The sequence below is a fragment of the Alligator mississippiensis genome, chromosome 1 (assembly GCF_030867095.1).
Source record: "Alligator mississippiensis isolate rAllMis1 chromosome 1, rAllMis1, whole genome shotgun sequence".
NCBI lineage: Eukaryota > Metazoa > Chordata > Crocodylia > Alligatoridae > Alligator > Alligator mississippiensis.
In genome coordinates this window covers 318,928,320-318,955,426 of record NC_081824.1, presented here as the reverse complement: position 1 = coordinate 318,955,426, position 27,107 = coordinate 318,928,320, and the positions used below count along the sequence as shown (strand labels likewise).

The 27,107-nt window shown below is 42.2% G+C and overlaps 1 protein-coding gene across 10 annotated transcripts in view; it reads right to left on the bottom strand.

The window, feature by feature from the left end:
- MAP7D2 (MAP7 domain containing 2) overlaps window positions 1-13,610 on the bottom strand; it is a 141,291-nt gene extending 127,681 nt beyond the window's left edge. For 2 of the 10 annotated variants that reach the window (XM_059720869.1, XM_059720868.1), the window contains exon 1: window positions 13,420-13,607. In XM_059720869.1, coding sequence (XP_059576852.1) covers window positions 13,420-13,471 — 52 coding nt within the window. In that variant the 5' untranslated portion in view covers window positions 13,472-13,607. Of the gene's footprint in view, window positions 1-13,419 lie in introns of all 10 variants that reach the window. The other 8 variants (XM_019495094.2, XM_059720867.1, XM_059720862.1 and 5 more) reach the window with 6 other exon arrangements.
- Window positions 13,611-27,107: the final 13,497 nt, after the last annotated feature.

The following is a 27,107-nucleotide window of genomic DNA, read 5'->3' as shown; positions in this document are numbered from 1 at the left end:
ACCTAGGCACCACTTTCCACAACTCCAATAACTGCATTTATGATGACCCACTGAAATGCACTTCTGCTTTTCAGAAGTGCATCCCAACATGGAAATACAAATGTATTTAGTACTAAGCTGTGCATCTTCAACAGCAGGGTCCTCCATGTAATCCATAGGGTTCAGAATCACAGAAAAGCAACAAATCTGTCCAAGGGAAGTGAGAGATTTCTGCAGGGTGTCTGCTCCAAATAACTGGAGTAAATTGGCCAAACAAAATAAAAAATTTTGAGGTCTTTGAGATGGCAAGATTATTAACACCTCTGTGAACAGTACAGGTAAGAAGAAGCATTTATTTCCCAAGCACAGACAGCTCTTCTATAGATAGACCTTCTTTTCAGAACTTCTCAATGAACTACTTAGGTAATCATTTTTGCTGAACAAAAACACACACACCTCAATGACCATTACCTCCTGCCCCAAAGCCAAAGTACATGCTTCCATAAGATTCCCTCCACAACATCTCCTAATAGCTACCTCCCTTCTGAAGCCCCCCTGCGCTCACCTATACACAGACAGCAGATAGCTTAAAGGTACTTTTGTAGACTTTTCCTTCTCTTACAATTTGCTAAACAAAAGGAACTGAATGCCTTCTAATTAGTTTCTGAGCATTAGGAATCCTAGCTGTATATACAAGCACTAGGAAAAACTTATGGTATGCTCACTAATTTACCACGGCCACTACACTCAGCAAAACTTATCTTTGACAAATCTCTATATTATTATTAATATACATATATTAATAATATAACACACACATCTCTCTTAACATAGGCTTCATTGATTATGGCTGCAGTTTATTGCCCAATAGGCTACTTCAATACAATGTGAAAATGTCATGTCAAAATGCTATAAAAAAATTAAAAGTAATAAAATAAAATAAAATCTAGGTAAACAAACAACCTTTTTAGGAAACATGGATGGAAATATATATATGCTACTCATTTAGACAGAAACTCTTAACACATCTTTTATAACTCTTGCAGAAATAGGATGTTGAAAATAAAATGGCAAATACGTATGTAAAAGTAAATTAAGACTAAACTGTCATTAAAGATAGTTTCAGAATTTAAAAGCTTTCAAAAAATGTTATGGAAGTAGTTTTATAATACAATGCATAGGAGCCTCACTTCGTCACTCCCCTCTAAATTCATTAAGAAACATGCTCCAGAACTTAAGCTTTGAATACGTTCGCAGCTCTCGTGATTGAAGTTACCAGGAACTGCACAATAAACCAGACAATGGAAAGTGTGTTTTCAAGACAGCTGACCTAGTACTCAGGTAAAGGCAAATTCTGGGATCGGGGGAAGAACAACCTGAGGAAATGTGAGAGGGGGACAACATACAGTAAGGTGAAGATAGGGACTGGGAAGGATTATTCCCTTCCTGCCCCTGCCTCTATCCACCAAAAGCTACAGAACAACAATGCTTTGGGCGCCACACTTCAAGAGAGATGTGGCTAACATTGAGAGGGTCCAGAGGAGGGCCACTCGCGTGGTCAAGGGGCAACAGGGCAGGCCATACGAGGAGAGACTAGAGGGCCTGAACCTATTCAGCCTCCACAAGAGAAGGCTGAGGGGGGATCTGGTGGCTGTCTACAAATTCACCAGGGGGGATCAGCATGGAATGGGAGAGTCCCTGTTTCCCCGGGTACCACACAGGGTAACTAGGAATAACGGCCACAAGTTGATAGAGAGAAGGTTCAGGCTAGACATCAGGAGGTATTACTTTACGGTTAGGGCAGCTAGGACCTGGAACCAACTTCCAAGGGAAGTAGTGCTTGCTCCTACCTTGGGGGTCTTTAAGAGGAGCCTGGACAGACACCTGACTGGGGTCATATGACCCCAGCATCCGTTCCTGTCCAAGGCAGGGGGTAAGACTTGATGATCTGTTTAGGTCCGTTCCAAAACTAGCTACTATGATACTATGAATGCTCCTAGCTTTGGAACTCCAAAAGCCACAAGTACTGCTTAATTCCTCCTCTCTGGGAAAGATGAAAGATAGGCAGGGGTGCTACAGAAACATCAGCTCTGCCACCTGTCTGTGTAGAAACCATACAAAGGGGCCAAGCCTCGCACTTTTCTGCAACAGTTTAGCTGCTGTCATGCCCAATAAAGGAGGTGAACACACAAGGCAGGTTTCATGAATCCCAGACTAGTTGCCTTGCTCCTAACCAGCTGCCCCCAGACAGTTCTCTCTACCCAAAATGGTTATATTTATGTAAGTATCTTAAAGGGACAATATCCTTACAGGCATAAGTAGTAATAGCATCTATATGTGTGTTGTTCTGTAAACCAAGAGATTTATCTAGTCTACTCAGCAATTCTGCATATTCAGTGCTAGCAACCCAAAGTTCCTTCTATTTTCCAGACTAGTCTGAAAAACAGAAATAACAACCCTTCTTGGATCTTTTCATTCCTCCTCCTTTTCAGACTCCAGGAGCTTTTATCAAGCTGAAGCCAACTGCTTACTATAAGGGAAGCATAGTGTATTATAGCATAGATGTGTAGTAGCACATCTCAGAAACAATACATGCTAATACACATACCACAGGCTCCTTATTCATTTCAAAACGGCAAAGCTCAGGTAGCAACCTCCAGAAACTAGGTAAGATTAGTAGCTGGCTAGCTCCAAGACCTCGTGATTCCCCATTCCTCATCCCCAAGGCAGTTTCACGCTACATGAATAATGCTCCACCTAGGAAGAACAACATTTAGATTATCAGATGCAGGAACTGAGCAGTGGCAGCAGAAGCAGGAAACAGGCTGTGAACTCTTTGCCCAAAGAGATTAGACTGATATCAAGCCTGACCATATTCTGATCAAAGTACAGAACACACCTGTCTAATAAAGGCAAGAAGGGGAAAAAGAATAAAAAGAAAAGAACTTGTAACTTTTCTAACCATATGTTTGCATAGCCCAGTATAAAGAGGCCAAGAGAAAAGGCAAGTTAAGTTGGCATCCTGTGCTTTTCCATATTTTTTATTCATGCTCAGATACAAAGCAATAGGTGTCTTCAGCCCCTGAAAAATCTGCCTACACAGCAAGAGATGAGAGTGGGAAATGGGTGGGCTGAGCTGGCTGTGGTACTTGAACACAGTTTTTCAGAAACGAAGAGAAGCCAGAGAGTGAAGGCTGCTCCTTGAAGAGGAAGTTGGGAGTAAGAAACAACAGGTCAGATCCATGCAGAGATATGATACTAGAGTCTCTTGCCTGCTCAGAAAAATAGACGTGGAAGCAGGATAGCCATACAGCAAGAGGTCTGTAATTGATTTGTTTGAGGTAGTCATTCATTGATTTATTAGGGGGAGTGACAATGTGCCGAAGTTTAAGTGTTATTTACCCAGGGCAGTAGGCTTAGTACACTACAGTAAACACATCTGGTGAAATTTTCAAACTCAGGACACCTTGTTCACTGAGTAAAGTTAAAAATGACTGACATGGTGGTCAAGCATGAATAAATTACAGTCAAGGTTAAAGAGCTCTCTGAATTGTTTTATTCAAAACAAGAAACAAAATAAGTTAATGAAGATATACTTCTCTTCACCATAGAAAATGTGAAAGCTAGCTACCCATCACAAAGAAATATTTATGATACTGTGACATTGTGGACTTCTCCCAGAGCATGAGTACATCAGAAGAAAGCTGCTCTTCACAGGTTTTTGTAGCGAGTCAGCTACTACCATTCTTTTCACTTCCTCCCACTTATGACAGACTAACTATGCTATGATTCAAGGGCAGGCTCCTTTAGACTTCTTATCCGCTTCTATAAGCAATATCAATATGTAACTTAGAACAAGATAGCACATTCAGTATCCATGGTATAAAAATAAGGAATGAGATCTGAAATTCAAGAACGCTACATAAAAACAGAGCAAGAAAAACATAGTGGAATAAAATGAACAGAAACAAAATGCAAGTTTTCCCTTCTAATGTTAAAATAACTAAAGAAAACATTTCCTACTACTCATATGTGCACCACTGAGCCTCTGTGCAGTTATACATTTTCCAACTTTTCCCTCCAGGTCTTCAACATGTTCTCCCAGGCATTTCACTGGCTTTGTAGGATTCAGAGATTTCTCAGATTCTACTGCTTCGTTGGGACTTCCCTGCTAAACAACCCATTGCCCACCCACTCCCTCACTAAAACTCATTCCAAAGCTGTCTGTTCAGTCTTTGTTCTGAAACCCTAGCAAAAATTACATAACTACATCCTGTAATGTTACCCTGGAAGTCACTGTCCTTTAAGGGCCCAATTAAAAACCCACTGAAATCAACAGTATGGGACCCAGGAATTCCAAAGCACTTTGCACCAAAACTACAGACCATTTCAGAACTGTCATTTCTTATTCTATCCACAGTTTGTAGAGGTGATCCTTATTAATTTCAGTTAACACAAAACTAGCAATAGCAGAACAAAGTTTGAGTGGGGGGAAGAATGCTTTGTGGCTGAAACAGTATTGGGAATAAAGAGACAAGGCACTGCCACAGACTTCCTTTGTGATCCCTGACCAAATATCGAATTCAGCACTCAATTGCTTTCATGAGTAACATAGGAATACCTACCTCCTTCACCGAGGCTCTATGTTTGTGTGTAAAGTGCTTGGAAAACTCTTAAAAGCATTGTTATTATTATTATTAGTGTAAATAATCTCCATGGCATCATGAATAGATTAAGTATATATGAAATGCTTTACACAAAACATTCAAACTCCTCATAATTCAGAATTTATTTGCACCTAAAAAAGATATTTAATAGAAGATTATATATTCATTTTTGGGACAAAAGGCAAAACCCATTATGTGATATTATGCCTTACTGTCTACCTAACTACATAGAGAGGGCATTTTTGTTTCAAGTGATTATAGCCTTTTCCCCCAAAATTATAGGTTTACTTTACTTACAATAAAATAAACTGACAGTTAAAAGATTTAATTTGAGATAGATAATCAAGCCCAGTTTACTCAGATTATAGCTTTTCTCAAAGTATAACCCAGTTTGCTGTCTTGAAAAAAGCAGCACACTTGGTGACTGAAAGACCACTTCAATGCTTTCTCTATAGTTAACTTCCTCAGGCATAGTAGCACAGTTCTTAAGATAAATCTGTACCTTTCTTTGTGGGTCAAAAGACCTATTAAAAATTCCAGTATACTTCTACAGTGATAAACAGAATTAACTGCAAACCACAAATAAAGAGCAGCCTTTCTGGTTGGCACGTGATGCATAACTGACCATTCACACGTATAGAACCAAACAGGATACACTCCCAGATGTTACCTAATTGAATTATACCACAAGCATCAATATGCCCTCCAGCTTCTGGCATTAAGACAAACTTAACAACCTCTATACATAACGTTATAGTTATTATTTTTAATTCTAATATATTATTATTCTGAGCTACTATAGTATCATTTCAGTACCTTCTACATGTTCTCATCATTTATCCCTCTTTTATAGAAAAGTGTTAATTTTGAATCACTGCTCCATTATTAAAGAAAATTAATAGCAACAATAAAGATCATAAAAATAAGTGGGAACTTATTAAAAACAGTAAGGATGAAGTATATAAAAAAGAGAAATACAGACTGACAAAGCAATGACTCTTACGACACCTGCTTGAAGCCACAAACTCCCCGAGAAGACTAAAGAATGTTTTGCTATAGTCTTTCACCTCTCTTATGAGAAATGTAGCAAAAGCATTCAGCAAATGTGAAGTCAGAAGTCAGATGTTGCTGAAGCAAAGAAAATACTTAAAAAGGAACGGCAGGCAGAGCAGTCAACTTTACAACATCAAGTTAATACATGTCCCAAAAATTTCACCCTGCAAACACACAACATATGTACCGCATATATTTCGAAGCAATATAAAAGTTAATCATCAGTGAAAGTGGTGATGGTTTAAATATATGGTGAAGGTTTATATAAGCAGAAGGTAGAATGCAAAGGAGAAATTACACTGTTTTTACACTGAAATTACACTGTATACATAACAAACTGTCCAAAATCTATTTCAGGTAAATTACAAAAAAATACCGTTGGGAAAGTTAAATTACATCCAACACAGAGGGCATACCACCCTCTACCACCATCATCCCAGCATTAGATTAACACTGGCCTGCATGAAAAGACAATCCTGCAGAAAACTAATTCTGACACTGGAAGCCAAAGCTGATCCATTTGGGGGGCTGTAGAATTAATACTAAAGAAATCATCAGGAAATTTAAGTACCTAGGGCCTGTACGCAGATTTTTTTTCCAGTTTAGAAAGCTATTATATGCAAGAGGCAAGATTTTTTCCAAAAAAGAAAAAAACAGTCAAAAAGGAACCACAGTCAGTGAAAGAGAGAGACCAAAGTAGAAGAACAAATCAACTTTGACACACTGAAAAACCCTGGAGGCAATTAAAATACAAAAATGTTACCTGGCACTGTAAAAAACCCAGTAAGAACTGTACATGTAAAGGTTTCAACGTGATCTGCCTTGCCAGGCCGTAACAATTTTTGGGATCCTTTGCCAAAACACAAGTTATAAAACAAGGTTTGTATCAAACTGAAGTTAATGCAAAGATAATTAAAAGTACTGTGGTGGTCTAAAGAAGCTAGAGGTTTGACTGTAACTAATTTGAAGTGGCTAGTATGATTAACAAGTCAAGTAACTGCTAAAGATTAGCAGTAACTATCATTTAAGTGAAAGGCGGCCAACCTGCTGCACGGGTACCACTGTGGCACGGGCAGCTTCTGTGTGTGGTATGCAACAGATGAGGGAAGGGACAGGCAGCACAAGTCAAAAAGGGCAGGAAACAAAGCAGCAAATCAGGCAGAGAGCACAGGGCTTGAAGCAGAAAGCAGACCAGCAGATCTGGTGGGGAATGGGGATTAGAGTGTCACTTGGGTAGAGTGAGGGCTAATTTTTGGCATCCTTGCTAAAAAGCTTTGCCCCCGATGGCTTATACTTTAAACTGGGCAAAGAAAACTGTTACAGAAGAATTTACATGTAAACACTTCCACTCACTGTATTTTGGCACACAATGAGCAATGAAATATACATTTGGTAAAGAGCATTAGTCCTTTTCCTCTCACATTTGACAAGAATATACACCAGCAGCAAAGAAACAAGTGTGTAACAGGGCAAACAAATATCTAATTAACACAGGTTATCCATTTACCAATTAAAGGGAGGAATGAGGAGAAGTTGCCCAAGATGGAACAAAACAATGTCTTCCTTTCAGGTAAAAACCCTAGTCTATACACAGAGTACAGAAAACTATTTTAAAACAGAACTAATTCAGTATATGAGGTATCACTAGCTTATTATAAAGAAAATAATAATTAAGTAAGATTTATTTGAAAATTATTTTAACCAACCTCCCAAAGCCCCCAAAATTGAAAAACAACCTATTCAACACCACCTACATGCCCTCCTGACAGTCTGATAACAGAAAGCCAAAACTAAGAAAATAAAACATTATTTTAATGAGAGGCAGGAACTGTCAGACATACTATGTTTTAAGTAACAACAAAACTGCCTTCACAGACTCTGCATTTCTATTTCGTTCTAATGGTGAGACATGTCCTCTGTTAGTGTCCATTTCCCAGCAGGAAGCCCAGTTTGATGTCAACTCCCACCAAGACACATTCACACACCCGTTATCATTCATAATTATGGAGAAGAGTTACACCGACTGGTACTTCCGAGTACTACATTTTAAAATCAGTACTGTGTCTTATTATGCAGTCGAGTAAAATATTTGTCTAGCTAAGATTGCAACTCCCTCTATTCTTCATTGACTTGAAGAAAACACCATTAAAGACATGAAATGGATACTGGACAAATGCAAAGCTGCAGACTAATAAACTGTAACAGATCAAATTTAAAAATCCAGGTAACTGTACCAAGTTATGGCACAGAAAAAATAGAGTAACTTATTTTCTATCACACACACACACAGAGAAAATTCTCACATAATTACCCATAAAACATACAACTGGGAAATATCATATTATGTGCAATTAAAATGCCACAAATCATTAATGGCAAAAAAGCAGAAAAATAATGTAAATGGTATACAGAAGCTAGGTTAAATGATAATTCTACTGAAATTTCACAATGGTACTGTAAGAATTCTTGTGCTTTATTAATAACTTTTGTTAATTTATACTAGTATTCTTGTGAATAATAAAATGAATGGTTTGCTTGTAAGGTACTCCAAACCTTTTGTATAGGCCAGGATATAAATCTAATAAACTCAGTAACTAGAATTTTGCCAGTGAAAGACATGAGTGAAAGTGAAACTTGATATGTAATAAAAGACAAAGGGACACGTGGTATTTAGGTGTACTGATTTAAGTCCTTGTTCCATGGACTACCTACGGTAGGTAAAAACTTGCCATATGCATACATAAAGCAAAAGAAGAGTGTATTTATAAGAACCTGGAACACACAGAGACTTTCAAAAACCAATCTGAAATTCTAAGCTGATATCCTGGAAAAAAAATGAGAGAGCCAAGAAAGGAGAGAGATGGCTATACTGGACATAGGCAATATTTCCCTATTTTCTAACAAAATGTGCATTTGCCCAGTCGTATTTTGATAGCACCTGATTAAAAAGCACTTAGTTAAGACCTTCTACATATGCCAATAGGTTTTTATTTTATTTACACATGGGAATTGGATATAGCAATTTAAGTTGGGACTAAATGGTATTAGGGACCTTACACAAAAAAAACCTGAACTCAGAGCAGCTTGAGCCAGAAGGAGATTCAATCATAACAGAAACATTCCAGTTCTCCAGAGAGAGTGCTGCATTAAAATGAATGGAAGCAAGCATATATGCAGGGAGATGCAGTGAAACAAGAGGAACCAAGCTTGCACTAACTTGAAGGAAAAGGGCACTAAGTTAAAGATGGATAACTTATTAACATACCGGGTTAGGAAAACTAGACCAAAAATGTCATGGATGAAGGCAAAAGACCTATTCCCCATGGCCAACCATGGGGAACCGACAATGGAAGAACTCATATAGAAAACAGAAAGAAAAGAAAAAACTTGTTACCTGAACTTTGTAAGAACAATATGGGCATTACAATACCATTTTTCTCACTATTCAGTGCAGTTAAAGTGCAGTGTTAGTATCTGACTGAAGAGTGTGTACAGAATATTACCATAGAAGCTTCTCTTTTACTAGGTTTAACTTGCAAAGAAGAAGGTTAAGAACAACAGTGAAGAAAATTCTAAATATATTAATTCATGAAGAAAGGAGCTTAACTGTAACAATCTGGAGGTATCAATATGCAGGACATATGCTTTCATATAGCCATTCAATGAGCATAAAGAAATTTACTATCAAAATTTTCTCTCATGTATACCCACATAGATATGACAGTCCACTGAAATATGCTATATTTATAAAACCGTAACACTTTTAGCTGGTGTATTTTAGGACACAGATCTTCTCAGATATATTTTCCTTTTATTTTGTCAAATTTGAAATGAAGCAAGATATTTTCTCTCACTACGTATTACTGAAGTCATTTTAATTAATCTGGAATGTCTCTGAACCTACATTTTGTAAACAGAACCTATTAAACTATTCTGAAATAAAATTGGTGCTTGTGAAACAGTAAGACCATGTAAAAACACGTATGCTAATTAATCCCCTGGGAAAACAATGGTAGCTTTTTGCATAGATATGGAATGTATTATAGAAAAAATATGTGTATATTATCTCCTATAACCTTAATAGCTTTTAGAAGTCAGCTAAATGACCAGTAGTGAAAAAGAAGAAACCAATTCCTATGTTTTTATTTCCTTTGAAATAAATAACTCCTTATTTTCAATCTGACATTTTGCTATTCAATGAGGCATAGTATGTACTTTCTTTAATTATCTTAGCTTTGACTAAACTTTTCAGTAAGGAAGACAGCATATTTTTCTCAGGATAGATGCTTACGCACACTTTACAGCACAGTGAAAGGGAGGATATGAGAGCTGGTTCTTGACATCTGTCCCTCAAGTGGTATTTGCTCATTAATATTATAGATGGAGCTGGCAATGACCCCCTATACATAGATTGATTGCCCCATGCTCTCCATTATAAAAGATTCTTGTGACCTTTTTTGAGCTCTAGCACCTCCATTGTTTGTAGCAGAGCTCTGATCTTTGATAGCAGGAAGAAAAAAGAGCAAGGGAGGGAGGGAGAAAGAGAGCCATGAAATTCTCTTCATATTTTGAAGAATTCTATATAATTGAGAGTAGCCATATCTCTACTGCAGCTTGCATTCTTACTCCTTGATTTTTGTATCATAATATCCAAGATTGGAGTCCCCACAGTGTTACCAGTGCAGCATATAGTACACCAAAAACCCTACAAAAATTATGTACCCACGCTACAGGGAAACTACAGCACTGGGGAAAGAGGCCTCAAAGCTGGGCTCCCTACTGAGAACATAGACCCAACCCTACATTGGGCAGGAACATCTGACCTCTTACAAGGAGAGACAGCTAGTTACTGCACAGAACCTCTCAAGGAAGGATGATATACAAATACAGATACTATTATATTAATCAGAACAACATATGAACAAGACTCATTACTGCTGAGTCAAATTAATAATTCTGTACCCCTCACAACTATTATTAAGCTGGAGCTATTACTATAACCCAGCTCTCCGATACGGCACACTCAAATCCCAAACAATTAGCCATACTGCTGTGTATGAAATGGGGCTAACCATGCAAATGAACACACTTTTTTGCTGCATCATGAATCTGCTTCTCACGGCTGGTTCAAGAGTATAAATGGATAAAAGAATAAAAGCCTTCTGCTACCAGCTAATGTACCCAAAATGGTAGCAGTCTGTGCTACAATGCTTAAAATGAAGGGTTCGAACTCAGATGATAATAAGCAATTGGAAGATACTACTGGAAGTAATTTTAATTCCGTCCCATAGTACATACTTATAGTGATACAAACTTTAATCATATGTCCACATATAACTTTTTTCGTGGGGCCCACCCTCATTCAGGACAGAGAATGGATGGTGCCAAAGGGTTGTGAAGTGAAAGAAGCACATATTCATTTACCGTTTAAACTGGAGAGGGAGAGAATGAAGAAGACTAAAAGCACAGAAAAGACAATCTCATAGTTCAGGGACAGAGTGAAGAAGACTAAAAGCAGAAAAAGGTCAGTCTCAGTTAAGACAAGAGAACCCTACACAGAATCCACTTCCATCCGCCTCCCTGCTACAGACTCGCTGGGTGAGTAAGTCACAAACCAACATTCTGCTCACTGCCCACTAACTCTTCCCCCTTCGCATCACCACTGAGTGCTAACTGGAAATGCTAGGGGTCTGCACTCAGCTGCAACAGAAGTCAGTGGAAGCCAGGGCTGCTCTACATAGTAAGCAGCACGGTCCAGAGAAATACAAAGCTCCAAGTTCTAACCTTGTCTCTGCTACACTGTGACCTCAAGCAAGTCCTTGTTTTGCCTCAGTTTTCCCCATCTGTACAAAGGCAGTAACAAGTACATACTCCTACCTCCCAAGGGAAGCTGTCAAGATGAATTTGTGACTGTCCGGGAGGTACTCGAGTACTTGGGTTGTACCCAGCATAAAGCCATGAGGAAATCTTTTTGTATTTTTTACCCAATGCAGGTTTCAAATGGCATGCAGGTAATAAAGCAAAGGCCACGCAATGGACCATTAGGAAAAAATGTATTGAATGGCTGTCTCATTCAGGAACTCCTCATATGGTGGACAGATCAGATGGAAAGAATATATACAATCATAGCATTAAGGAGTTTATCCAACTGCATATGCACAAGGACCAATAATTTATGTCGCAACAGGCAACCTTAGTTCTAGTATTTCCTAATACTGAAGTACATGCCTTTGTAGGGTTGTGTTTTTTTTTAAATCTAGATGTAATTACTTGTAGTACAGAAGAGTCAGGATTGTGTTGGTGCCCACTCCTCCCCCCACTACAAGTCCTTTTGCTTCAAGATTAATTTCAGCTCATTGAGAAAGTCACAGCAAAGGAAAGCCCTTTAAAAGGGATGCCTATAAAGGGCTCAGAATTCAAAGTATTCCTGCTTGATACTAGCTTAACCAGTTTATTCCCTGGCTGCCTACCAGCATTGTGATTTGAAATTGTTCTAATCCAAATTATTATACAGAAATGAAGAAACACAAAAGCTTAACCTAAAGAAAAGGTCAGAGGCTGAAAAGAAGAGAAGAAAGGCCAAGCTCCTGCGGGCAGCGACTTGAGTTAAAGGAGCAGTGGTGATGGAAGATAAAGGTCTCTTTTGCTTTTTTAGGGGATTGGATGCATGTTCAATCTGTCATCTGATCAGTGGAATTTGTCAATAAACAGAGTTAAACGACACCTCCCTCCATCCCTGGCAGTGTTCTCAGTGCCTGGGAAATTAGCTCCTGTACACGCCTCTATCACGCCACACCAACCCAACGGGTTTGCAAACACAGAAAACTGACCTCATGGCAAATATTTACCAGCCACGAATAAGAAAGGGATTTGAAAATGAAGACATGCAAATGGACACAGGAAACTGAGCGGCCCTCTCGGCCAGATGCATACTGTCTCTCCAACACCTCACTGGCCAATCCCCATGCAAGAGGCAACTGCCAGGCCTGACTGGCTTTCCCTTGTAGCTGTTCCGGAGCAAATATGCCTCAGCAAGGACGCATGGCCCGGCCCGCCCTGCGATGCCCTTGGCCAACACACACACACACACACACACACACACACAGAGTGCAACCCCCCCCCCCGCAATGAATAGGCACACGTTAGCACGCACACACACACATACACATGCAGTGCATGCACATACACACACAGGCACACACCCACACAGCCAGGCGCACATGCAGGTATGCACACACCCAGGTGCACACACACACATGCAGGCAAACACACATACACACAGCCAGACAGAGGCACACATGCACAAAGGTAGGAACAAATACATGTAGGCACACATCCAGACTCCAACACACTTGGAGCCAGACACAGACTCACATGCACAAAGCTAGGCATACAAGCACACGCGTCCACGTAGCCAGGTGCACACCCACGTCTGCACACAGCCAGACACGCATACACTCACACAAAGAGCCACTCACAGACACATGCACACGGCCAGGCGCACAGGCAGACCCAGGCGCACATGCTAGTACACACACACACACATATGCACACACGCGGGCACGCCCCCTCCCCCGGCTCTTTGCAACACGCCGCTGATGCAAGCGCCCCCCCGCCGCACTCTTCGGTGCCTTTGTTGCTCTGGGCCCCGGTACCGGCGGCCCCGCAGCCCCCCGCGCCCGGGCACGCAAGCAGGGGCAGGTGCGGGGCGGGCGCTCACCTGGCGCCCGGGGCTGCGGGGGGCAGGGGCGCGCGGCTCCCGGCTCCGCCATTCTTCCGCGGTGCTGACTCCGCTCCGCCGCCGCCGCACAGGCGCACTGCCCTGCACCTGACGCTGCGCCGCGGGGAGCCGGGGGCGGCTGGCTGCGCTGCTCTGCGCCGCGCTGCGCGGGGAGGGAGAGGCAGCGGGGCGGGACTGCTCCGGCCGTGCGGGGTCCTGCCACGCGGGGCGGGAAAGCGCGGGAACGCGGCCGCCGCCTCCTGTCAGGCGGGAGGGAGGCCTGGTGTTGAGGTGCCCGCTCAGCCCGTGTGGCGGCGACCCACACAAGAAACCCCGGGTGCAATCACGGCTAAGCGAGGGGAGCGGGGATGCGCATTGCAGAATCCCGACAGGGTTTTTCTTCGGAGGAGGAGGAATTGAATCTTCTCTAGCTTCTCCCCAGACACTGATGCTTGGTTACAGTCTGCCTTTTGTGTGGAGGGAGGTTAGGTCACCTGCAGGTCCCCATCAAGGACCTCTCCTACTGGTGCAGACTGAGGGGATATGGGTTAGGTGGGAAGGGAGAGGCGGCTGAACCCAACTGAAGACTCTCTCTGGGTGGGGAGAACAAAAGGGAAAAAAACTTCACTGGTATTTGCAACAAAACAGAAAAACGGGGCGCAAGCATGGGCAACTGGTGCTTCCTGAGTCTGGGGGGACAGCTGCAGAAGCCGGTGGCGGTGGCAGGGACAAAGCTGGGGAGTTTCCGCAGATGACAGCAGCAGTGTCGGCAGTGGAGACAGCCCTGTCGGGGCGGCATGTCAGGCACCTGCCAGCGGCAGCAGCAGGGACCGCCTTGCCGTGGGGGGAAACGTGCCCCCCTATCACCCCTCTACCAGTCACCTGCAGGTACAAGGGACCTCAAATCTTAACACTGGTGGACATCTGCCACAGTCTAAAGCAGCAGTTCTCAGTGGTTTTGGAAATGAAAGAGATGGGCACAAGGGGTGAGACCTCAAGTCTAGAGGAGCAGCGGTTCTCAACCTTTTGATGCTCCCCTTGTTAGATGCAAGGTAGCTCTTGGCAAATGCCAGCTCTTAGCTTCTATTTGAGGTTTTTTTTACCCCATCAAAATAATAAGGTCATTTTTTCTGTTGCAAACAGCACAGATCACAGCAGGTCAGGACATATTTAACACTGTTAGCTCCTATTTGAAATGTCTGGGTTTATCTTGTGAACCATGTTTGCACATCAAACAGTGCTAACGTTGTGTGGCACCCCTGCAGCACTCTTGAAAGTATTGCAAGTTTCCCCAGGGTAGTGCGGCACCCTGGTTGAGAATCGCTGGTCTAGAGAGCTGAGCTACGCTGCCTCATAGCTTCACACCCAAAGGCAGGTTCTCTGGGGCCACATGTCTCTTGCCTGCTTCCTACACTGGTAATTGGGTATGTAGAATGAGCACGCCTGGGAAAACTACACCAGATACAGCTTCCAGTGAGGTCTTCATTTAACTCATTTTTCCAGCTGAGCAGACTGAGATACAAAAAGGTGAAATGACTTGCTGGAACTCCGCAACTACTAAGTTCTGTCATTACACTAGATGAGTAGATGTGATGCCCTTTCTAAATATTCCTCAGCTCCATTTGTTCTACTGTTTATGTTGCAGAGGGCGGGGAAGGTTTTTCCACTGTACTTACTCTATAGTGGCAGCACAATTGTTTTCTTCATCTATGTCAAAGCAGGCTCCAAAGACAATGAGGAAAATGGATGTGACGGGCTAGCTGGCAGCGACCTAGCCCAGGGATTTTGAAAGGGCAAAAGATGATTAGAGGACTTGGGATTCCCTTTCTTCACCAGTCAGGCCCCAGAGACTCACCTTCCATGTCCCCTGATTGGCCCCTTGGGTCACCAGAAGTGGGATAAAAGGGACAGCGCAGCTGATTAAAGGGAGACCAGTGAGGGACCACAAGGAAGGAGCTTCAAAGAGCTGGCAAGAGCTGAGCCAGCGGGGTGGAAGCAGTTGCCCCAGAAGAGCCTGAAGAAGCAGGACCTGCAGGCAGCACTGGGGTCCTCAGCAGCACGGTGTGTGGCCAGCAGGAGAGGCTTCCTGCTGGGCTCCAGGATCCCCTACCAGAGGCTGTGGCCAGCAGGAGAGGCTTCCCACTTCAGCAAGGATCTGAGCAGCGACCTGAGGGGTTCCCAGCCCTGCTTCCAGCTCCTCCAATCAGAGACCAGACAGCTCGAGGTGAGGCTGGGGCTCCAGGAAAGTCAAGACCCCTAGCAGCTTAGAGCAGTACCAGCATTGGTGACTGTATGGCAGTGTTTCTGCCTACCACGTGGGAGATCCAAATTCAAGTCCCAGCTTTGGTGACTTGGGGTGAGTGAGCTAACAAGGAAAAATTCTTCTTGCGGTGGAAAGGGGCTATTGTGTTTTTTCCCCCCCTTTCTCCCCTTCCAGGTACCTAGGCCCTATATTTCTTTGTCCTTTGACAATTGTATTGTGTGCCTTTTTATATTTCCCCAACCAATATTGCTCTAATGTTTGTGTTTTATATTTTGTTAACCCTGTCTTTTGTCAATGATTATAAGTGTCTAACCTTTGTAGAATCCTGCCCCTTGGGGCACTGTAGTGTCCGCTATACCCCCTGATTATGCCTGTTTATGTTCCCAATATTGTTCCCTCATTAAAAGGTATATGGTTAAGTCCCCAGTGGTGGTCTGGCTCTGCTCTATAGGGGGAGGAGAGTCCCTACACCTCCCACAGCACTGGTGCACCTGCTTTGACCTCTTTAATTGGAGAGGGGGTACCTTTTGGAGTACCGCCCAGGTTACACTGCATTTTTGAAATCTGCTGCTGCTTTTATTTCCCACTGGCACTTGCATGCTTGTAGTCAAGAGACAGGACTGAGCACTGCATGCTGGTAGCTCAGTTAGCACATCTGCTTTGCCTTGGGTATCTGTTTGCAACCAATTCCTGTGAAAGTTTAAGCAAGTTGTGGGACCTAAGGTCATGCGCAAGGTCAGAGGAAAACTGGTACTCTGCCACCCAGTCAAGCTGCTTGGAAACATCCCGCAGAGCTGAGATCGGAACCCAGTTCTCTCAGGCCTTCACCTCTACCTACAAGACCAGGCAGCCTCAAGTTTCAACTTCAGGGGATGTCTTTAGTCCTCCATCTGCCCTGTCCTGCCTTTTGACACTACAACTGTACTCTCCATATAATCTTATGCACACAAAACTACATGACACAGTGAGCAATGGACTTATTCTGCCAGTATCTGTTTTAGTAGTTGAGGATAGCTCTACAAATAAATTGCAATTTTTTTGCTATGTGTGATTTTTTTTTCCCCCCAGTTAGAACTTGTTTGCCAATTATTTTTCTTTGTACCCTCAAAAGATGGCCTCAGTTTTAATTTATACATCCTACTAAAAATTTAGTAGACAGAACTGTGATTTCCAACCATGTCTTTCTAGGGGCAAATGTAGCTGTTTCTGTAAATTAAGGTCTTTGGATTACAAGACCCTGATTTCCGTTGTTTATAACTCTGCCAATCCTAAACTGTTTAGGCTGAAGTTTTCCATGCTGCATGCCTCCTTCCGGCTTAATTATACTAGAAAGTCTCATCTCAAGAACAACATTCATTACTTCCCACTTCTAAGCATGTTCTCGTCTGATATTCAGCAGTACAGTGCTGCTCCTGTGAAAATGCACAGATTTGGCCAGCTCAAAAGCTTCTGAAAGTTCACAGTACATGCACACACTCTGTGGACATGTCTTAACATTTGACAACTAAATTCTCTAAAGAGTCTATCTGTACGGGCAAGGCTGCATGCCCTTGTACAAATCCTATCTGCATAGAGGATGAGCCTCTGAGTACTTGAACGTGCTGTAGCCCAGGGCTGCAAGACTTCTGCAATGGTCCCTCCTGATCTCCAGGGGCTAGTGTGGCACTGGAACTAAACTCCAAATTAACAAAGACACCTAAACTGTGCTCTTAATGAATGGTCCTCCTTTTAGTACCCAGGGAATGTGGAATAGGAGGGAAGAGCTGTTTCAAATGCAAAAGGATTTTTGGAATGGAGGATAAGATGCAGACCAGGAAGATAATGAGAGGAGGAACCTGGTAACACTGGGAGAAGAAGCCAACAGGTAGAAGACAAGTACAGGGGATCAGGAAGGATAGAAGTAGATGGGGTGGAGAAAACGTGGGTAGCCTCGGCTGGAGATGACAGCTGGGAAAGTGGGCCACAAAAAAAACAAGCGCTAAAAATTACAAAATGACTGGTTTAAGGTTTCCTGTGCAACCTTGATTGCCCTTTGTATTTTTACATTATGATATAGTCTTTAATTACATGATTATGCAATATTTTTCATGCCTCCATGCACAGGATGGAGGACTGTGTGATCATTAAAAAAAAAAAAAAAAAAAAAAAAATTGACTAGGTACTTTTAGCCAGATGTAAGTAACTCTTACAAGGGAAAGGCAGTTACATGGGGGAAGACAGTAAGTGGAAGCTTGCTTTAGGATCTCTTCCAAGACATGGAAAGCATCTTAGAAAGACAGACCTGCATAAGACTTATTGTTTTAAAAATCTTATTCTATTATGTTCTGCCGTGTTCCTACTGTTGAGCTTAAACAATATTTGATTTTATTTCTTGTCTCATCAATTTATTTACCACTGGTCATAAGCTCTGGAAGGGCAGGTGCCAAATCCAGTTAGACCTGTTTGAGTAAGCCTGGTAGAGTCATTGTAGCTCAGGACCCTGTCTATAACTGGGAGAATCACAAAAGTCCACTACAGAAGTACAGGTATGAGACTTGTGGAGGGTGCAAAGTGAATAGAGAGGATTCAGAGATGCTGATTTATCTGTAACTGAGACAGACATTAAAGTTAAGATTCAAGTCAAAAGAGTAAATTAATTGTAGGTGCAGTGCACAATTTAAAAAACCAAACTAAACCCGGGGGTCAGATTTTTCAGACTACTTAGCATTTTATTGTACTTTATATATTCTCTTGTACCTGCCAATGTTCTGCATTTTTCCCAGACAAAGACCAGATTATTCAAGTTGGGCATCCCTCTGTGAAAATTTTGGTTTAAGTAATATAGGCACTGTGTGGCACGGGCAGATATAGATTCCACTTCTCTAGGAGAACATTAAAATTAATTATAAAAATATCTTTTCTCTCCTGGCAATACTCTGGCTATGGACTTTTCTCTTGCAGTTAATGAAACAAGAAACTATAGACAACAGCATCACTCAGTACACAGTTCTTATTTTCCCCCCAATAATCTCCATCCTTTACATTGAATGAAGCTTGAGTCCTATGGAAAAAAATGGAACATGAGCAAATAGTTAAAGCTGTATCATAACACATACATTCAAGTAGACTGAATCAGGGTTGCCTGTGAAACTTAGTTTTAGGATCTCCCAACTTAAAAGCTCTTAGGCTGCAACCTTAAAGTTTTAGCCTTGTTTAAAAATAATAAGCTGTTGTGAAAAACACTTGTATGTACATTTTGTCATATTGAATGAAATAGTTTGAATGTTTGTAAAGGTTGCCCATTAGCCAGTTTCAGGAATAAGATAAGATTTATCTCCTTATCTAGTTCATTGTTTTGGGACTACATGCAAAAGATCCTGACTTCGCTTAAAGTCTTAATTTAAATTTCATCTTTTAGAAATCTTTTACAAAGAGAGCAAATATCCTGAATTCCAAGAGATCAAACCCTGAGGCCTTTTGACCAGGTTGGTAAGAAAAGGGCATTTGCAGTGATATGGAAGTTTCCCAAAGGTAATTTAAAATGCTCAACAAAGGTAAAAGAATCTGTTGAGTAAGATCCGAGCCCAAATTTGGGAGCAACCATATATTGAATAGGAGGAGCCCGCTGACGGCAACTCGCTCAATAAAAACGGTAACTTGCTGTCCCAATTTGGAGGTGACTATACTTGTAGAACAACGAAGGAAAAATCGCAAGTATAGCCCGGTTCAGACTGATCACCTGAAACTACCCTCTCCGTGAACACGAATCTCTTAGTTCACGCTGAAGCCGCGGAGCACCTGAAAAGGACTGAAGGAAGGGGACTTAGTCCTATCACTGCTGAGGCCAGCCTATTGAATTGTATTGCTGAGCCCATTTCATTGAACCGTACTACTGAGGCCAACCCATTGAATCGTACTACTGAGGAATGAAACCATATTTTGGTATTTGGCTTCTTGGAATTCTAGGATTGTAAGTATAATATGAAAAATGATAGTATTGATTCAAATTTAACTTTTAGTTGTAATTGTAGTTGTTTTTGTAACACTAATTCTTATAGTATTGTTTGGGAAGGAAGTGCATTCGGAGCATTGTTTCTGATATATGTAATTATTGTGTTTTTAATGTTTGTGGTGTTTCTTAAAGCTAAGCAGTGTTATATACGTAGCAAAGAGTTTTAAAATAAAATTGTGTTGTATAAATTAAGTGTGTAATCATTGTGAAATCGTGCAATCAGTTAACTACTCCCCCAGCCAGTGCATCAAAACGAATCAGTAAATTGTGTGGGATTTTCTCTATTCCATAACCCACTAGAGACACATTTAATAAACTTACATTTTGTCCCCATTGGTCTCCTTGAATCAGTAATGGAAAAAAGGCTATTCACTTCTCAAGCACTGAATCAATAAAAGTTTGTGCATGTATTATTGTATGAAAGGTCCCAATTTTCATCCAGATATGTGAAAATTGACAGAAAATGGATGGTGGTGTCAATAAAGGTAACATTACAAAAAACACTGGATGGGATTTTAAAAAGCATCCATGTGACTTGGAAGTACAGATTCTATTGACTTTCAAAAGGCTTCTACTCTTAGATCACTAAGGCTTTTCAACATTCGCCTATTAGCACAACTGGCACTCTTTGTCAACAATATTAGAAGAGAAGCCAGGGATTCAGTGCCTACAGAGACCAAATTACTAACTTTGTCTTCCAGCTAGAATTGGGACTTTTTGTTGGTTAGAACAATTAAGCTCAAAATACTTCTGCTCATGTTATATTTGCTGTGTATTTGTCATAAGCAGACAATTAATTCACCAGTAGTATCAACAAGTTACTTTTCATGAGTGCAAAAAATCACTTTTACAAAGAATTGTAATAAAGCGTATACAGTTTGGAGTGATCAACTCAAAACCTGAATACCTGGGTATGCTTATTTTTAACTTTGACAAAAACTATAGTAAGTTAATGTATGCATTCTCACAGGATATCAAGTTTGCTTTCCTGTATTGGACAAAAAGCTGATGTACCGAAAAGTTCAACAAGACACCAGGGACTGTGGAGAATGTGCATAGTTGTTTAATGAATCTTCAAGTGCCCTCCAGGTCTTACCACCACCTAATAGATTGTTATGGAGCTGTGGTGCTTTTGATAGGTTGGCACTGTTTAGGTCAAGCCCACAAAGTACTAGTGACAACATGAAGCTAGAATAAAGCTTGTCTTCTAATGTACACTTTATTATTAACTAAGCAGTATAAACACACTGAGCTGAGCCATGTACAAACATAAACAGGTCCTGCCTTAAAGATCATATCCAAGTCATATGTAGACAACATAGTTTAAACATGCCTCAAATATTTGGTAGAAGTCTACTGTCTTAATCAATGGCACATATAAATATATTTATCAAATTCCCTCACAAACATAATTTACTTCCCTTCTATTTTCTGTTTCTTCCTTATTTAATCACTAGATATCTGCACTTCACAAAACTTTTCCAGTTAATGGCCCCCAAAAGATAGACATAACAAGGTCCAGCTTTGTTGACAGTCTTACAGGTTCATGGGTTTTCAGGGGTTGCAGTGCATAAATTAGGTTTTGAAGAGCTTTGGATTACTTCAGATTCTGGAATTAAATTAGATTCTTTGCTACAACAGTAGGCAAAGAAGAGGCAAAAGCTCTCTTAGCTTTTCATGCTTTAACAGGATGTGACAGTCCTCAGCATTTGTGGGGAGAGGTAAGAGAAGAAAAGCCCTGCCTAGGAAGGAAGGAATGTTTGCCCTGCGGTCATAGAAACATTTTTTAGGTTTCTCATCACCATCTGCTGAAATGATTGATATTTGCCTGAAGGTTATTAAGCTGTTTGTAGTATTTTTAAATAACTGCACCAGAGTACTTTTTCAGGCAGAAGAATGCCATTTCCCTAAGCAGTACATCCATCCATGTAAAAAAGTCACAGAAAAGCCTTTTGGCTACTATAATATTCATATGTTATAGAAAACTTGATATGAATCTGTATCAGCAGAAAAAAATTAAATAAGAATTTCGCCTGGATTTTGGATAATATACATACATACCTGAATTGCACAAAAATGGTAAAATGGACTCATGCAATTGATCCAGTTTTTGGATTGGTTTGGTTCACATTTGTTTAATGTTATTAAACTGCCATGTTGTGATTAAGAATTTAACCTTTCATTAGATAAAAATAAGGAAGCCTATGACTACATGTAGGAATTTCTGCCTTGGTGCAAACCCTGGAGCTTATGGGGTACACATGCTCCCTGATGGAGAAATGGGACAGTCACAGTGGCTTGAATAATGCTGCTGAATTCACCTGACAAAGAAACGATGATCAAGTCAGAAGAGTTAAAAACAATTGTTAGATATGTGGAAAATACTTAAGACCTGATTCTGCAAAGACTTGTATATGTTTAATGCCTACTTGATGCATACAGTTGAACAAGATGTCTCAAACAACTCCTTCCAATGCTATTTCATGTTGATAGTTTACATACACAGATTTTCTGTGGTTTGATCACAACCCCAATCAAGTACATGAAAAGACATACTGTATTTACTCAAAGATAAGACAAAGAAATCCCCCCCATGCCCTCAGTCAGCATGGAAAAGCCCCTGTTCTTACAATCACATACAAGGAAACCTCATTAAATACACTATTATTAAACTACTGCCAAAGCAGCATATGCTCAGTAATGGAAACCAACTATGAAGTTGATTAAATGCAGCCAACACTCAGCAGGACTATAAAACACATGACCCATACTAGACAAACATAGTCATAGAAAACTTTTTGTGTGTGTGTAGTCTGTCATGGCAGGGTCCTGAAGGAGGGCTGTGGTCTCCTCAAGGCCCCCTTCCTGTGCCAAGTTGGCCCAAGGGCACCCTCAGATTCTCTCCTGCCACGTCTTTGATGTTCCAATATATTAAGGAGGCTGCCTTATGTTTTCTTGGACACGGTCCACTGTAACTTCTGGCCCTGTGGACTCCCAGACCCCTCGTGGGTCTTGTCCTGCAAACGGGTGCTTTGGGGCACCCTAGCCTTATGGGCTATGCGTGGCTCCAGCCACCCTTTTTACCATGCCCCAAGCCTCGCAGCTGGAATAGACGTTGTTCAGTCTCTCTCTCTGTCTCCGCTCCCTCTCTGGCACTCAGGCTCTCAGCAGCCCTGTCTCTCTCTCTCTCTCTTTCTGCACCCCTCTCTCGGGGCCTTCTCTGTAAAGCCGCCCCTCTCTCGGGGCTCTCCTACAATGCCACCCTCTCTCGGGGCTCTCCCACAATGCTGCCCTCTCTCCAGGGCCTCCTCAGTAAGGCTGCCCCCTCTCTGGGGATCACCATGCCCGCACTGGGGCTTCTCAGCAATGCCCCCTCTGGGGCTGGGGTCTATGCACCCCCAATGTTGCGCCATCACTGGCGCTCGGGTCCCCACACTAGTGTGAGTCCCCTGTGAGGCCTCCTCCAACCCCTAATAGCCTCACCCAAATCACCGGTGATAAACAACAACACAAATGCAAGCCCTTCGGCTATAACTTAAACTGAAGCCGCTTGGCGATAACAACATTCCAGCCTACCGGGAAAAACTCCATTCTGCAGCTGTGTCAGCTGCTGCTCCTTTGATTAGGCTTTTCCTCTCTTTCATGGCAGAGAGCTCCTTCCTCCTGGGCTGCTGGCAGTGAACTGCCTCTGGCCCCAGCTCCTAGAGTTTATAAGGGAGCCAGGCCCTGCCCCTTTCTGTCAGCTGACCGCTGGCAGGTGTGGGTCGCTTGCTGGTTCCAGTTACCCTGGCAACCAACAGCTGGGCTCCTTATTCACTGCTAGGGCTCTTTCTGTAGCAGTTTCCCCTCTTTAGGAGCAGGGCACCTAAGTGCCCTGCGACATAGTCCTTTAAAAACTGGGTGGATGTTCCCCCCATAGGGAACTAGCCCCAGGGCCAGAGGTATTGCAATAACTAGCCCTGATATCCCACTCTTGGTGTAATAAATGCTACCTTTGATCTCAACCAAAAAGGTCAAAATGCTGTTGAGAACCTTCTACATTTGGGGGGTGAGGAATATATATATCGATATATATATATAGATATAGATATATATATGTGTGTGTGTGTGTGTGTGTATATCTATATATATAGATATCTATATATATAGATATAACTGTACCTCTAACAACCTCTCAAGTGACCACTATGGTTTACTTGATAGACAAAAACACACTTTGACAGTTAAAATATTTTAGTCCCATTACAAAGTTTGCACTGTGTGCACGCACACACCCATCACCATTCTAATGCTTTCATTTGTTGTATTTGTCATCATCGTTGTCATCATCATCACTGTCCTCACTGTTATCCTCCTCATTGTTCTCTTCGGAGGGTTTGCTTCTGAATAGTCTGTCAGTCCCCTTTCCACTATATGAGGTCTGCCATCTCTTTCCTGTTATCCTCTTATGTGTTCCTGGTACATTTCACTCAGCCCCATTTTAATTGACTGTAGGGTCTGAGTGCCTGTTTGTAAGCAGGTTCCTGGCTTTCCACAGGGCATACCTGAAGCAGGAGATGAACTGGTCTAAGTGAATTGTTGGTGTCCCTTGCTGTTTGGTCAGTGCCCGTAGAGGACCGCTTCTCTGGTCAGAACTCTGAAATCTGTTACCACCAAGAGGAGTGCATGTATTTTCTTCAAAACCTCTCTAACATGTGGGCTGTCCCAGAAAAGATTGTTTCTGCCTGCCACCGGCAGGTTGGCCTCAAGTAGTTCAATGGACCTCTTTGACTTGTGGGGTTTTTTTCATGCTCATATGGGGAGTGCCCAGTGTGCTGTCTCCCAATTCAGGTTTCTGTGCTCCTTCTGCAGTTCCTTGTGGAAGATTTGCTCCTGGTTTTTTTGTTTGTGTGTTTGTTTTTTAAGAATTTGTTTTGTGTTTCAAGCTAAATCAGCCAAATCAATCCCAAATCCATGAGTAATTCAAGAACCATATGCGGTCCTCCTACTGGCAAACTTCCTTCACCCCCGACTCCCCGGGAGTTCATACCATTTGGTGGGCATCCTACATGCAGGCTAGACAGAGGTTTGGATGCCCCCTGAGTTTCACTCGCCCTCAGCTGTACAGCCACAGGAGCAAGCAAGGGAGGAGTCTCCCATTTCCATAAAGTGGGTATAAAGCCAAGATCTTCCCACTGGAAGTGAAAGTGGGAGGCTAACTATACATTACCTCTTCCTGAATACTACCCTTTGCCAAAAAAGCAGTTAGCCCCAGTGACTAGGAAAACCACCCTAGTGATCGTGGTGTTTCCCCTGCCAGGTCCTGTCACCACATAGTACAGCCTACCTCAATAAGATATATGGTAATGCTCATTGCACTCAGTCCCCCCACAATTCTGACACTTTAAAAGGTCATGTTGAGCCACTACACTGAATACGTTTCAACTTCCTCTTCATTTCCCACAGCTGAGCTGTGCCTTTCTTTCCTATTTCTAGTGATTCCCGTTTCTTCGCCAGCCTTAAATGGCTGGCACACATCACCAAACGGGGCTCTAAACAGTTCACCCAGAATCCCTCTGTCACCCCCTCTCTTAGCCTGTCACATATGATTAGTGTGGCCCTGCCCTCCATGAGGCAGAGCCTGACAAATTTACCCTACAAGTCATCTGCATATCAATTTGTGGAGCATTCCAGGGCTCATGACAAGAACACCCAGTTCCAGTCATGAGTGGGGGGCTAATTAGCACATGGATCCTTTGTGGGGATATCTGGAGTGCACATACATGCTGAGGAGTGCTAAGCTGTGGAGTCACTATGGCTTGAAATACTGTTGACTCTGCTGGAGCCCCCGCTCAATGAATTATATAATAAATCATGAGCCTTTTGGTTTTGGACTAATATCATGCATAGTATGTACTATATATAATAGGTACAAAAGCACTGCTTAAAAGTGTGTTTATGGAGCACCTGTGTTAATAATCTTGCAGCAGTTTAAAAAAAAACAAAACAAAAGGTAAAATGCAAGAATTCTGGATGAACTAAGTCTATGGGTATCCACAGTAATTTGCCCATATGCATTTTCCAGTATAACTAATTTTTTGTTCACATTTTATCCACGTCTCCAACTTTGTTTCACTTAAACTACTTCACAATTACTGGGGAAGCTCTTTAATAAAGACAGGATTTTTTCCCTCTATTGTAATTATTATTGGAAAATTTTGGTACAGCCTACCCTGAGATTATAACTATTTATTTCATAGAAAAATAGATTGAAAGCAACCTCAGGAGGTCATCTAGTCCAACCTCCTGCTCAAAACAGGACCAACCCCAACTGTATCATCCCAGTCAAGGTTTTGTTTAGCCGGATCTTAAAAACCTCCAAGAATGTAAAATCGACAACCTCTACGGCTAACCTGTTCCAGTGCTTACTACCCTCTTTATGAAAAAGTTTTTCCTTATATTTAACTTAAACTTCCCTTGCTGCAACTTGAGACCATTGCTCCTTGTTTTGTCATCTGCCACCACTGAGAACAGTCTAGCTCCATCCTCTTTGGAACCACCCTTCAGGGAGTTGAAGGCTGCCATTAAATCCCCTCTCAGTCTTCTCTTTTCCAGACTGAATAAGCCCAACTCTCTCAGCCTCTCCTATTCAGTCATGTGCCCAAGCCTCCTAATTATTTTTGTTGCCCTCTGCTGGACTCTTTCCAATTTGTCCACATCCTTTCTGTAGTTGAGGGCCCCAAACCGGACACAGTACTCCAGATGTGGCCTCACCAGTGCTGAATAGAGGGGAATAATCACTTCCCTTGATCCAGTGGAAATGCTCCTAACGCAGCCTAGTATGTCATTAGCCTTCTTGAAAACAAGGTCACACTGTTGGCTCATATTCAGCTTGTTGTCCACTGTAACCCCCAGGTCCTTTTCCTTTTCCCCAGGCTGTAGTGGTGCATGGGATTCTTCCATCCTAAGTGCAGGACTTTGAACTTGGCCTTGCTGAACCTCATGAGATTCTTTTTGACTCAATCGTCCAATTTCTCTAGGTCTCTGAATTCGAACCCTACTGTCCAGTGTATCTGCTACTCCCCCTAGTTTGGCATCATCCACAAACTTGCTGAGGGTGTACAGGGGGTGAGGACAGCAGATTGTGGCTCTGCCCCAGCCCTGACCCTGTGCTGTCACTACTCCAAGATCCGAGTCTCATTGGGTGCCACTTCCAGGTGCCACTGCCCCAAGATCCATCTCGCCCCTGGGTGCCACTCCCTGCCTGCCTGTGGTCCTAACCCAGCCACCTGGCCGAGTGCCCTGTCCATGCAGGTCCCACCCCTGGCAGTGGGTGCAGGGTGGAAAGGCCAGGGTGCCTGGGCAGCACACCATGTCCGGCAGCAGCAGCTGGAAGGAGCCACTGTCATTGGGGCTGCCGGGAAATAGATTCATAGATTCATAGATGTTAGGGTC